The sequence below is a fragment of the Atractosteus spatula genome, chromosome 9, assembly GCF_055471065.1.
Source record: "Atractosteus spatula isolate fAtrSpa1 chromosome 9, fAtrSpa1.hap1, whole genome shotgun sequence".
NCBI classification, from domain to species: domain Eukaryota; kingdom Metazoa; phylum Chordata; class Actinopteri; order Semionotiformes; family Lepisosteidae; genus Atractosteus; species Atractosteus spatula.
Window position 1 is genome coordinate 16623037 of NC_142714.1, and position 14603 is coordinate 16637639.

General features: G+C 36.2%; 1 protein-coding gene across 5 annotated transcripts in view; it reads right to left on the reverse strand.

Moving 5' to 3' along the window:
- Nucleotides 1-438: 438 nt before the first annotated feature.
- The window catches only part of LOC148828300 (ryanodine receptor 3), a 175379-nt gene continuing 161214 nt past the window's right edge, over nt 439-14603 (reverse strand). For all 5 annotated transcript variants that reach the window (XM_088924859.1, XM_088924857.1, XM_088924858.1 and 2 more), the window contains 15 exons: nt 13704-13762; nt 12418-12589; nt 11750-11836; nt 11430-11633; nt 10215-10345; nt 9803-9845; nt 9001-9128; nt 8683-8743; nt 8405-8551; nt 7851-7985; nt 7334-7490; nt 6710-6774; nt 5612-5712; nt 4288-4339; nt 439-1537 (listed from right to left, as the gene is read on the reverse strand). In XM_088924859.1, the coding sequence (XP_088780985.1) occupies nt 1442-1537; nt 4288-4339; nt 5612-5712; nt 6710-6774; nt 7334-7490; nt 7851-7985; nt 8405-8551; nt 8683-8743; nt 9001-9128; nt 9803-9845; nt 10215-10345; nt 11430-11633; nt 11750-11836; nt 12418-12589; nt 13704-13762 (1638 nt within the window). In that variant the 3' untranslated portion in view covers nt 439-1441. The remainder of the gene's footprint in view (nt 1538-4287; nt 4340-5611; nt 5713-6709; nt 6775-7333; nt 7491-7850; nt 7986-8404; nt 8552-8682; nt 8744-9000; nt 9129-9802; nt 9846-10214; nt 10346-11429; nt 11634-11749; nt 11837-12417; nt 12590-13703; nt 13763-14603) is intronic.

The following is a 14603-nucleotide window of genomic DNA, read 5'->3' on the forward strand; positions in this document are numbered from 1 at the left end:
TGGTTAACAGCATTAATCTGTAAGAAGCCAAACAGAATTCATTTTTTTTTCTAAAATATGCTCAAGCTATGTTTATGAGCTTGTATGCTACAGTTTACTTACTACTGTATGTAAAAAGTAGTATTCATGGAACATTAACTTCTTGGAAAAAGACTGCTGTCAGATTTAAAACAGCCTAAATTAGCATAGATAGTATTGCTCTTTGAGTAGGTTTTGGAGGGAAAGAAGTAACAAAAAATGACTTTTTCAAGTATTAACAGCTAAGTCCCATTTGAAAATGTCATCACATAAAACATGAACACTCAAGGAGCTTCCAATCCTGTCCTGAGCTGCCCAAGATAACCAAGCTAGCCAGCCCATCACAAGTGCTACCAATTTCAATTATAAAAGTAAATTACTACAAAAATGCTTTTAAAAAATGCATAATATGAGACCATGTTTATTGCATTGAGTACTTTATTCTTTTTTTCTCAAAAGAAATGCACAGTTTAGCAAAGCTACTACATACAAATGGCCATACAATAGCACTTTTTAAGGTGTTTGATAAAGTCTGAAAAGTGATTTGATAGTTGCAATTTCATTATTTTGTGGTTTTGCAGCTTAGATGCTGCCAACTGGACTGAATAGCATTTACACACTTTATTTTTAACAAATTAAAACAAAAGCCACAAAACTAACCTAATTATGCTTTTTGCTAATCCTTGAGAACTAAGTGAGCACTAACATACTATAAAGAACATACTTCATTTTGCATAGCTTTATCTTTATTTAAGTAAGGCACTTTTTTGACACTTCATAGTAGGCATTTAATAGCATGTTCAACCTTTTAGCTGGTAATAGTTCCTTTAAACTTTATTTAAATCAACAAGCAGGTAAGATCCAGCATAAAAGGTTAAATAAAATGTAATTTTCTCTCTTTATAAATCTACAAGCCCTATGTTTGGCATAAGTCTCAGTTCAATATTCAGTTGATACTGAAGTTTTATTCTTGTGCATATAAGGGCAAAGATTCATACTTATTCATCTGTATCATCCATAACCCCACTGAACTTAATGTTTCTTAAAAGACCAAAATTTGTGCAATGGTTTGGGGTTATATAGAAAAAAGGCAACACGCTGACAAAATAATTATTCAAAAATAAAAAAAAAGATGTCTGGGCAGGTTGGAGTTGCAGTTTCTTGTAAAATTGGCACTATTTACTGTACCGTAGGTAACAGGACAACATTCATGTTCATATGCAGTAGTAGTTATTAATATAAAAGAGTCTTGATTAAGTTTCTACTCTTTTTAAGTTAAAAGAGCCAGGCATGTTTAAGTGATCTTTTTTAATGCACTTCAAGTACATTTGTAGAGCTGGTTTTAAGTTTTCTTTTAAAGTTGTATGGAGTTTCAGTTTTACTATCAGGTAACAGATCTGACAACTAGGTAATACTTGGGTCTTTAACCCAGCTGGTCTTCATACTGTTTACGGAAGCAGTCTCCTGCAGGGAAGAAGTCCCAGCATCTCTCCTGGTACATCTTCCACACGTAGGACTCCTGGGCAACAAAAAGAAAAACATGTATATATCAGAAAACATTACAAAATGACATTTTCAACACCATCTCACTTCTGCTAATAATACACAGGTACATTTACAGCAATAAAAGAATACTTGTAAGAAGGAATAAGCAACTTTCTGATGAAGCATGGGTGTTGCAAGAGGGCACTTAGGGCACAGCTTTCTAAAACTAATTGTTCTTATTGTGAAGTTTTTAGAGATTAGTACATTGTGACTTAATGAAATGTTCATTACATAAACGGTCTTGCTGGCAGTTACAGTATGTTATATACAGTACAAATGCAATATGATGGGTTTTATCCTCATAAATCTGTTGTGACCATCAAAATGCATTTCCTTCTCTGGTAACTTTTAGGTACAGTTACAATTCAGTGCAATAATGAAACCTATTTATCCAAGAGTGAGAGATGATGGACTGCAGGATGCCACATCACTGATAGAGTTAAAAGAGCAAAACTGTATATAGAAAAAAAGTTATGAATCTTCTGTACTTATTTATGCAAGTTTCATCTCATAATAGCAAGGCTAATAACTTGCCATCAACCTCTACTCCTAATTCCATCAATTTTCTAACGGTCGTGCCTACAGTACATGAGAAAAATCATTCTAAAATAGCACAGCTTATTAGCCAGTGAATAGCTGTCAACTATTCACATTCACAAGTCACTGTAGCTGAAAAGGAGCCGTCAGATGATGCATTACTTGTAAATAAATGGGGAGCTGCAGCTTTTCATGTAAATCACCTCTAGGAAATAGAACCTAACAGGAATCTCATGTCCAAAATGTTGATTATGGAAATAGTTGAGTTATGGAAATAGGTAGGGAAAAGGGACAGATCAAATATTTTTCCTTTGAATATCTTGAGTGTTCCAGTGATTTTTATTTTTTGTGATAGACTCACTCACTGCACATAAAGTACAGACCTCTTTGAAAGGGTACTTCATTGTGATATAAACTTTTCATTAAGCCTTAACCCCAAGTATAAATGACAGGAGTTACAACACAGCTCTCAACAGGATGGTATTTTCATTTTTAATGGGCTTAGTTATTTTGACAGAGATATTACAGCCTACCAAACATTTACCAGAACTGATGGTTCGTTTTTTTCCAAGGGTAAAACAAAAGAAAAAATGCATTGTGTAACCCAGAACATCACTGCAGATGCCTTTTGTCTTTGTACTTTACGTATGATAAGAGCATTCCAAAGTGTTTTGAGTTCCTTAAACCTTCCTACCCTTTAGCCAAAATATAACTTTTAAAGTGGTGTAAAAATAAAAGAGACTGAAGTATATCCATGTTAACCATGTATATCCAATCTTGAGATTGTTAATTTATGTATTTTACAGAAAAAGACACACATCTACTGTATAAACATGGCATATTTAATACCAATTCCTAATAAAATGACCATTATCAAAAAATTTTTGCAATGTGAATCTAATAAGATCTGATGTTTAGAAAACTAATGTAGGCTATGTACTATATACAGAATATGAATGAAACATGACTTTAAGTGTTTTAAAATGTATTACTTTAAATTCAGTGTTATTAGGAAATCTGCTATCCTTTTTTGTAGCAGGAGCACTGACATTTTTTTTGAAGAGGCATGAAATAGGTAAATTAATGCTGATTAACATTTGTCATCAATAGGGTTGAATAATGGGAGTCTTAGAGTCTTAGATTAGTAGTGCGTAGCAATGATGTTCTCTTTCATTTCTCTCATAGTGCATAGACAATCATGTGTCTGTTCAATGGTCATTGAGCCCTAGGTGCCGCACATTGTCCTACACGTTCTGCTGTCCTGCAGAAATGTCATGTCAGGATAAGCCTGTATGAATGGCAGTAAATAAGGTCCCAGGACATGGACAGTCTAGCACTGTGCAGTCAGGTTGCTACTGTACCATTTATTACAAGTGGAGGTCAGGAGAGACTATACACTGCTGCTGATCAAACCATCACATATGGATCTCCTCGCAGAGCTTGAAGTGGCTTTTACTTGTGGTCTCCCAGATTGTGGACTAGACTGTATTTGCATGTAAATGTCTTGCCAGGTTCACAGTTTCTGGCTGAGAACATCCCAGACAGCAAACAGTCTAGCCTTGAGCATACTGATGAAACAGAGATGTTATTCTATAGATAAGAAAGGCACATTTATGTTTTCCTTTCAGGATTTAAGTAGGCATTCAGATATCTAAAATCTTTACTGTATCTGTGCCCAATTCTTTTAAGCAAAGTATATCACAGTTAATCAAAATGATGCTAAAAACATTTAATCAATATTCAAAACTAGTACTGTATATTATTCTCAAACACATGCATAGAGTGATACGTCTCTAATAGTGATGCTCAATATAAGTAGCAAACTGTCTACATTTTGCTTAGTTTTTTGGCTGTTGTTTCTCTTCAGTGGTCAATTTCTGAAACCAGTAAGGTTGTACAATACATGCTGCTGGCAAAATAAAAAAATATTTTGCTTAGAAACATTATCTGCATCAATGCACTAGAAAGATTTATTCAAAATTACTGCATGCAAGAGCTTTGTTACAAACATCTTTTTACAATGTTTTTGTGACACTTTTTTAGTAGAGATATCAGTCTTCAGGGTAATAAAACTGTTGGGTAATTTGTGGAGTTTCCCAAATTTTATTTCTGCTGCAGGCTTTAAGATAACACTTAAACTGAGGGAAGCAGACTGATGTACAGTACTGTGTTACTGGAACTACATACCTGGCCTGTGTGCTCTGTTTCATCCTTATTAATGAGGTACATCAAGAAGAACCTGTGAAGTAAGAAATGGTAGATTATTCTTTAAAATCAGATAACATGTAACCCAGCTTGGTTATCTATCTACCATGTATGTTGCGAGAAAGCAATTACAGTTTAAACATTTACAGTTTACAGTTCAAGCTGGTGATAAAAATAATAAAGCAATACATACAGACCAGCAAGAAGTATGTTTTTTACTGTTATTCCTGTAAGAGTCTGTTACATTTTTTCTTCCAAAATAACAGATAATTCCAGCTGATCCGCACAACCTTAGGTGGCATTATCAACTACCACCTAGACTGTTAGGCTGAAATGTGCCAATTGGAGCCAAGTCTGGAGTTTTCAGTTTAAAACCTGGTTTGTAATTAGGAACAAAAACAATAAAGATAAAAAATACTTGACTTGAGAACATATTTCATTTAAGGTTATTCTTAGCTAAGAAATCTATTAGTTTTGAGTTTTTCTGCTTAAATAGAAACTTCACAAAAAATACAAAGTTTGCTTCTTGTCCACCTTAGAGAGCTAGAATGAGAAAGATGTAATTACATATCAAATAAACAAGCTTTATTTGCCAGCAAGATCTCCTGTATTTTTATTCAATGATTAAATTAACACTCTTTAGCTAATGAAGTCTCTCTACTGTCCCTCTATCATAACAAAAGAATGCAGAGTAAAACTTGCATGTGCTACAGCACTCACATATTACAAGTACTTCATGCATTAAAGTGTAATGAAAGGCGTATAAAGTCATTTGGTGAGTTAAAAGTGCTGTAAGTCTTTGAAAAAAAATCCCTAAAGTGTAGCAACAGGACTTTATTGTTATGTATACACTATGCTTATCACAGTGGCATTATGATACAATTTGAAAACAAAATGGAAAAATCACGTTTCTTACTTCCACCCTCAGGGCCATAAGAACGCAAAATAAAACACTGCAACACAAAACAAGATCTTTCTCTCATTACAGTAATGTCCTTAAATTACCATAATGGGTTTAAAAATTATTTCCTCTTATTAAGGGACATATTTTTGAGGTTTAAAAAAAACTAACATTTCATGCATTGCATAAATAAATTCAGCCATCATTCCATCTATGAATGAGATACAGTAGATATATTTACAGCTACGTATGAGAAACATTCTAAAAGATGGGCAGTGCCATATTTCAATCCATAACAGTTTACGTTGTGACCAATACAAATTTTTTGTATAAAGTATTAGTTGTTACACCAGGGTTCTCTTAATCCTGTATAGAGTTATCAGTGAAAGAGAGATTTGTACTCACAGGTAGTTGGCCAGGTTGTGCTCTTGTAAGGTATGCGTCTCAAAACCATGTGGCGTCGTGTCAAAATAATCATTGCCGATTCCACAGATGAAGCATTTGGTCTGAAAAGCAGTAGTGAAGTGCATTAAGACACATTCTGGAAGTGTTCTGCAGTAACACGTTTGGGTGAATGTGACTAATGTGCTTTCAGATGCAGATGCAACTGCTTTTCAGAGCCACTGACTGCTCCTTTTCCAGGACAACTCTCAAGGTGCTATTAATTTTTATGCATGGATTCTTTGCTGTTGAGGCTAAAAATCTTAAGATGCTGGGAGGAGGCTGACATTGTGCCCTTAGAACACACTTGGTTGCACCCATTTACAGAAATTCTTATGGAAAGACTTCTACAAGGTTGCATTTTGCCAGCATAGAAAATGTTCTAGTGGTCAGATGCCGATATTCATCAAAACACGTTTAGCCTCCTTTTTCTGCATTTTTTGAGAGTATACTTTCTGTCAGTTCTTTCTGTATGTGTTGGTTGCGTAAAACAAATGAAACGTTAAAAAAATAAAAAGGATTAAATTCCTGACGGCTGGCAATCACTAGCATCAACAGTAAATGACTATTTCAGATAACAGTCTGCACAAGAAACTAGGGCCCAAAATCAATAAAAAAATTGATCCCCCAACCACTCACAGGACCCAAGGTTAATACTTGGAAGCAGTTTTCATTTTAGTTAGGTGCAACAACCTCCTCACATGTGGGAGTGAGTGGCAGGTAGGTCAGAGCACTAAGACTTAGGGCCCTACCTGATGTTTTTTTTATTTCCTAATGTAATTTGGTAAGACTTCAAATCTATTAAAATAACTCTCACTAACTTCTTCTGTTTGCTTCTTAATAGTAATAATAGTGCTTCATAATGGTAATCAGAAAACAGATCAAATAAAAGTTTAATTTTAATATAACAATATTTTATACATAGTGACTGCATCTGTACCTAAACATTAGATTTAGGTGTGGATATGCAGTACTTAATGATCTGGTATTCACATGCACAACATAATATTAAACAGAGCTAGAGGTTTAGAGCAATAAGTCTGAAGTTAATACACCTCTTACCTCCATGTCTTCTCTCACTTGCTCCTGTTGGTCTCTCAGTTCTCCGAAGGCATCAATAATCAAACCTTTTTGAGAACAGTTTGTATGAGCAGTGTATTGGTATATGTCAACTTACAGAACTCCAAAAACATTAATTCACTCATACCCTTGTTATAGTTGTTTCCAAGAAACAGAGAACCAATACATTCCTTAATCTGTATTATTATGAAAATATATACAGACCTCATAATGTGCTAAGTACTGACATTTCCTTCTATTTAATGTTGCTATTATTATTATTATTGGATGATAGCACATGTCCCTTTGTATTCAGAATACTTTGCTGACTGACCTTTGGTACCGTATATACTGTAGTGCTTCATTAGAATTTTTTTGGCAAGAAGATTCACAATCGTCTTATCTACTTTTTACTGGCTCTTCCAGATCATGTGATTCACAGTCCACGCTTTAGAGCTATAAAGGACCCTTGACTTGCGCATAATGTGAGGTTTAAACGGTTTCAAGCTTTCACTCAGGATTCAGCACTGAGGTTGATGCTCAGCGAGAGTGACTTTGAGAGTGGAAGGGAATGTGGTTCTGACAGACTGCCTGGAGGCCTCCCTGCAGTGAAAAGACACGCTGTACCTTGAATAATGGCCAGCAAGATGACAATGACGAAGAAGAAAAAGGTGATGTCGAAGACTATACGGTACATCTCGTATGGGTCACCAGCGGGGTCCTCAATCTCATCACCGATGCCCCCTCCAGCTCTTACACCCACGTACATGTGGAACAAATAGCACTGCAAAACAAGAACAGCCACACAAATAAGAGTAAGATTTGAAAAACAGACTAGGCGAAATAGCCATATACAGTACACAGTATTATATTAAATACAGCTCTCAATTAACTCATTCAAGATGGTCCAGTTCTCTTATTCTCAAAACTATTTTGTTCCATTGAATAGATCCTCCTCAAAAACACACTGCATAAGGGAAGACGTTTGTACATTTATTTAATTGCTCAAAGGGCTTTGCACTTTAAAAGCACATACTACATGGAATACTGGGTCACTAACACACTAAGCCTAACAGAAGCATTTACATGCACGTCACCATACGGACTGGCACTGCATTGCAAATCTAACAGAAGAGTAACTCACCGTCATCATGTCATCACACTTCATGTCAGGCTCATCCTCATCCTCACTCTTGTTGTAGAACTTGCGGAAGAAGTTGAAGGCCACCACAGTGTACAGGTACACCACGACAGCTAGAAGGCCCACAGTCAACACGAGCTGCACAAGGACAGTAAACATCAATGTGACAATTTGCCACATCACACATTTTATTTTGACCATTTTTATCCTCCCAGGTAAAACGATCAAGACAAAGCATACATAAAGCTGTGTTTCTGATTGTGTAGGAAATAGATGTGCTTTAGTTTTACATCACTTGTGGAGATAGTGCAGTGTATTTATAAAACGTAAAAAAATAGTAATTGTAATTATTGCATTTCCTTGTGTTTCTACGACACCGAGTCTCAGTAATTAGTGTTTGTTGATGAATATACTGGCAGAATACTGGAAGATATGGATTCAATGAATACTCTATGGGATGCTGCGATGTCAAGCTCATGTCCATGTTAATTTGTTCAACATTTATCCTCCACCATGCAGTTCATTTCTTAATTAATAAGGGGCTGGACTGCACTTGCCTGTTTTCCGTTGTGAGTTACAGAAGACAAGATGGTCCTAAGTGTCTTAAAACCCATTGCAATGTCCAGCAGATGAGCAGCAAAGAAGAAGTTGTTGTAATGGCCCAGTATAGACATGGTGGTGTACCAAGCAAGGTACAAGAAAGACTGGAAAAGAATAAATACTGTCACTATGCACATGACTTTCTTATACATTTTAATAGAAAAAACTTAATATGCTAAACAAATTAAATTAAACACTAATACACCTGCAGCACGAACTACAGCAGTATACTCACATTGTCAGTGAATACAACTCCCAATTTCCAGATATGGTATTTTGTATCAATGGAGCTAAGCCTGGGGAAATAAACAAATTTAAATACAGTACAGCTTACATTGATAGGCTGATCAATCTAGATGTCTCTTTCATTTGTTCAAGAAGGGTGTTTGTATTATGTACAGGTATTCGATTAACAGATTAGATTGTACTAACGGATTAATTGTGTGGCATATTAACAAAGACAACCATTTAAAACAATTAAAAAACAGGAAAACCTCAAGCATAGTTGTGTCATTATAATACACTATTATCCCCATTAAAGTCTGGCCCTTACCAGGATACTAGTGTGGCTTCCTTCGCCACAGCTTCCTCTGTGGGATTAAAGTCAAGTGCACTCTTGTCTAGACCCAGCAGTTCACCAATGCGCTCAGCACCATAGAGGTCTCCATACTTATTAATGACCTGCAGAGAACACAGGTAAAATAAACCGCTGCATCTAAATAGCAATGCTAGCAGTAAAGTAAAAGAAACATAACTTCCAAAGAAACATTGATATTATTGTATTATTTAAGAAATATTAAAAATAAAAAATAAATTGCTGTAGAACTGTGAACACGTAAATACAAAGAGAAATAAAAAATATATAGATCTAATAAAACTACATTATACATTATAAACTAAAGTATAGTGAAAAAAGTGAGTTTTAAACTTGTCAGCATTTGCAGAATGTCTAATGGATTTTGTCAGCGAATTCCAAAGGCACGCACACAAGAAGGCTTTATCACCTCTTGTGTAATGGTTTTCGACAGAGGAGACCGCAATCAGCAGATCAAGTTAAGAGTTGAACTATATCTATGCAATAACAAGAACTAAACCATTCCAACATCACACATGATGGGAGAGCCTTAAAGTCTCTCTAAATTTCAGCTGAATCTAGTACACCGTATAGTACGGGATACAGACAGGAGATTTGTGCTGATAAATGGAACTTTTATTTAGACTAAGCATCAATAAAATCACAGATTTTGATCATTTAAAGTGAGAAGGGGGAATCTTTTCACCAGCAATTTTTGGTGAACTAACTTCATGCAGATATCCAGAGTAAAATGCATGCATTTATAGTAAATATGACTTACTTTGCGTTTAACAAATTTGTCCCAGTAGTTATTGGGGAAGGACCTGCACAAAACCAGAACACAGTCACATTTCAAAAGTCTTCTACTTGTATTGGCAAGTGATACTGGCAGTTTTAAATGTGACCATGCAGCTGTTTTTAACTAGACGGATTAAATCTAATTATGTTAACCCATAACTATATAATTAGCAATTGCTAATAGGGTCTAACTTGTAAACATGCTTAGGTCTTGTGAGACCTGACACAGAGAGACATGAATGTCATTCACAAATCACAAATCAGAGCTGAAATGTACATCTATCATGTAACACAAAAATGTAAACTTGTTATTGTGAAAAATTATAGATTGAACAAAAAAATATATATTTTTTTTAAATTAACAGAATGTAAAAGTCAGGCTCCCTTTGACTCACGGAGTGTTTATAACAAGGCGATCCCATTGTCCTTTGATGTCGTCATCAGAAGGCTGCTCAGTTATATACAGGCCATCGAACTCGAGCTTCCTGGCAATTTCCTTTTCACGCTTGAACACGACCAGAGGCACCTTTGGAGGAAGGACATAAGACCCCTTAATTGATTCACTGCACTAAAGTGGAAAAATGGTGCAACACTGCAGAGACTGCAGTCTTGAAATTATGTACTTGATAGGGTTCGTAAAGTTCAATGACAATGTTTGATTATAGGGGTCGTAGGGGGTGTTAGGAGCCATGGTAGTTCAGATGGCAAGGGCGTCTAGCTCCTGACTGTAAGGTTCCTGGTTCAATCGCAGGTAGGGATTCCTTCTAATTCCTTCCAGACAGCTCCCAGGTCCACTGCCTGCCTTCCAAATGAGTACCAGGGGTTAATCCTTGATGTGCTGAACACATCACCTCCACCATCCAGTGTCGGATGGTCAAGAAAAATGGTGGCCCTTGCCCCCCATTTCCCATGGGCCTTGATGGCCTAGAAAGGGACCTACCTATAGGGGGTGTTGATGGTGTCCAGGACAAATTTCCCCCTGGCCTTTACCAAGCATGGCCTCCTAATAATCCCCATCTATGAATTGGCTTCATTACTCTGTTCCCCTCCCCACTGATAGCTGATGCGTGGTGAGGCGCATTTTGGTTGCCATCATATCATCCAGGTGCTAAATATTGATGGTTGTAGAGGGGAGTCCCCATTACCTGTAAAATGCTCTGAGTACTGTCCAGAAATGCGCTTCATAAGTGTAAGGATTATGTAAAGATTACTGAATATCCCTTATAGTAAGATATTTGTTGCATGTTCCTCTATGCCTCATAAAACAATATCACAAATATCGTCTTGAAAACAAACAAACTAGATTCTAAGCAAGTATAACTTGTTTAAAAGAAGAAACCTGTATTTTCTTTAACCAGTTCAATGGCATTGTAGAAAAAAGTTGTAACAATCTAATTTTGCTGTGTTAAAGGTTACAGACTCAAGTGATTTAAATTACTGTTAAAGCCAAAACATGAGGCACATGTTTACACAGATGAAAAGTTGTATACATTGATCATGAGCCTGTCTAACCTTTAGTGAATCTTAATGAAACATTACATTAAGGCTGATTAAGACCCAGACAGGTTTGGCATTTGAGAAGGCCAGTAAAGAAATTTAAACAGAATTACCTTCAGACAATAATATCCAATGACACAGAGGAAGGATATGATAGTATGAATGATAGCAAGGAACCGGAGTGTGGGAGCCATGTAGCCTGTGCTCTCTTGCAATACGAAGTACACCACACCACCTTCATCATCTTCCTCATCATCACCGTTCCAGAGATCAGAGTCCTCGTCAGATTCTTCTTCATCGTAGGGATCCTCTGTCACCTGAATAGAAGAAACAGTGTTCTCAGAACACACACTGTTACCAGAACAAGACAAAATAACAGCTTACTACAGTACATGTAGTAGTCACCAATACATTTCACAAAATCTTTATTTACCTTGTAGAAGAGTAGAATAAAGTTGATGGCAAAGGCTACAAACAGAGCCAGAAGACGAAGGTTGTAAAAGTTTCTGGCCAGGTAGTTCTGAAAAAATACAGTCAGTCGTCAATGCGATCAGTTTTTAGATTAATTCCCGTTCTGTGCTTAAAATTAAAAATATGACCTTTCACCTTCTTGACACTACTTTTTGAATTTTCATTTAAAAAGGTTAGAACTGCTTTGTGTGGGGCATCCCGAGTGTAAGTGGAGCTCAATGACCATGGCTCAAGCTTCGGCCATGCCACTAGCTGAGTGTGGCCAGAGCTGGCTGAGATTGGCACACTGTGCCCCGGGCACTGCAGTGCTGTTGGTGAAAGACACACATCTCCCCCAGTTGGTGCCTTTCCTCCACTAAAAAGAAATAGTGATTTAAAAAAACAAAACAATAAACACTTTGTATCTGGGATCACTGCATAGCTGACCCACATTTCCACTTTCAATAGCAGTCTAATCACTGGAATTCTCAGTCAAGATTTCCTAGATCAATATCTGCTAGCCGAGAGCCTAAAATACTTTTAAATCAAACCTGGTGGAGTTTTGTTTGAATTAATTTCAATTTCAATTATATATTCTCTACCAGAAGTCATAGAAGGACATGAAGGAATCAAAGTGAAGTATTAGTTTACCAGTATCTTAGTTTGATAGATTTCTAATCCAGCGCAGAAAGTGGCCATGAATGCCTCAGGTTCTTCCTTCTTCTGGCCATGTCTTCTCCTCCTGACCTTTCGCTCCTCCTCCACCACAGGTTCTGGAGCCTCATCTTCCTTCACCTTGTCCTTCTTCTCCCCATCCTCTGTGCTATAAAGCCACAGGACAAGGTGGTGTAGGAAAAGGAATCAGAAATGCCAACCAACACGCAGGCTTGCTTAGCTATCCAAAGGTCAATGAGGTACATCGTCACTTTGATGAATTCAAAAGAAACGCTTTGTAATCAACTCATTTTCATTAGTAAAGTTGCCCACATGTGGCCCAGCAGTAATAATAATGTGAGACATATTTGGTTTAACATGTTCAGTGTTCAGTGTGTGGTAATTTGTTTGGTGTGAGTAAAGTTTTATTTAATCTCTGATCCAGGGAAAAGTGTGGTGTGGACGGTTGAGGAGAGAATGCAGGCTTGCGCTGTGTCCGTTATTTTGTTTTTCTTTGTCTTCTTCTTGCTTGATCGGCTAGTTTTTGTTTTTGTTTTACGAATAAAGTTTGATAATCGGCCAGTGAAAGCTCTGTTGTCCTTTACCTGAATGCCTGAAACATTTTACCGAACCCAGGATTTCACAATAATACCAACACCAATGCCACTTTGGTATTCATGATGTTAATAAATGAAAAGTGTGACATTTTTATGTTTACATTTTATTTTTACTCAGTCATGTTCCTCATAATAATGACTAGAAGTGAAACTGCAATGTATAAAACATTGGCTGATCACCAATTTTGTTTTTGATGTCTTTTGAAGTTATCACTGAATTTGATTAATTTACATAATTAAAATATTTCAATTTGTACTCACTTCTGACACTATTCCCGCTAAAACCATAATGTTTTTACAGATTCCAGTATATTAGAATGCGTGTGGCACATTATACATTCATGAAATCATGTGTGCATTTTGACTTGAATATGGTAACAACTTCATAGAAAAGCAAGAAGTTATCAGCTTTTCTAAAATAAAACTGTACCAATATGTATATAAATATATATTTTACAAATGTACAGATGTATAAAGTACTAATATTCATATCTTTGCAGATCCATTTTTATATCAGCAAAACAAGGCTATATGACTTTAGGTACTTAAATATGCAAAATACAGATTAGGTTTAATATATCTTGAGTATTACTTTGCTGCTTAATTCAGACATTTGACCACATTAGTACATTTTACTTCACACAATGTTCCTGGACAAACACTCACTCTGCCTTTTCTGGCTCTGCCTTTATATCTGTTTCAGTATCCTTGGTCATATCTCCTGCCTATGGAACAAAAATAACACACTGTAGGGTTACTGCACTCACACTTCTATAGTAAAAAGCTGTATTGCATATACTGTACAGGAATACGTAAGGGATAATTAAAAAATGAAAAGTAGAACGTAGAAAAAAACAGCTTTGACTGTTGACCTTATACAGTATATACAGTAAAACTGCATTTCAATTTTTTAATTTTGAAAGAAAAGACCAATGCGACCTAAAAACAGTCATACGCTTGCATAATATACTGAAGCATAAGAATAACTTTTTGAACTTCTTTGTTCTCTGCTGCTGTTTTAAAGGGAAGTCCTGGCTTTTACTAGGAAAAACTGCCTTATCTTGCTAGACAACAGGTCTGCTATGTGAACAAATCTCTTTTCAAAAGGCCAAATGGAAATTACCACAGTTGTAGAAAGACATTTTGAATATCTAATAGCAGTAGTAATAAGCAATATTAAGACATCTGTTTATTGTGTTCATTACCATTCGTCAATTTATAGCCTAACTTTTTCACAATTATAGCAGGGCCTGGCATAATATATGTGTATATCAATATTGCCAAAACAGTGCTGAGCTAAATAGGAATACTGCCATGCTTCTCCCATCCATCAATCTGTTAACAGAAACATGTTATCCTAGTGAGTGAGGAATACAGAAGCTTATTCCGGAAGCCTAGGGTGTAAAGAGGGACTAAGAACATATACAGATACTTGCCCTGGACAGAACACTAGTTGTACTGCAGGGATATAGAGAGGGACAATTCAGAATAGGCAGCCAAACCTAGACATCATGTCTATGGTTGGTGGGAGTGAATAGGAGTCCGCTGAGCTTTTTTTTCCAATCA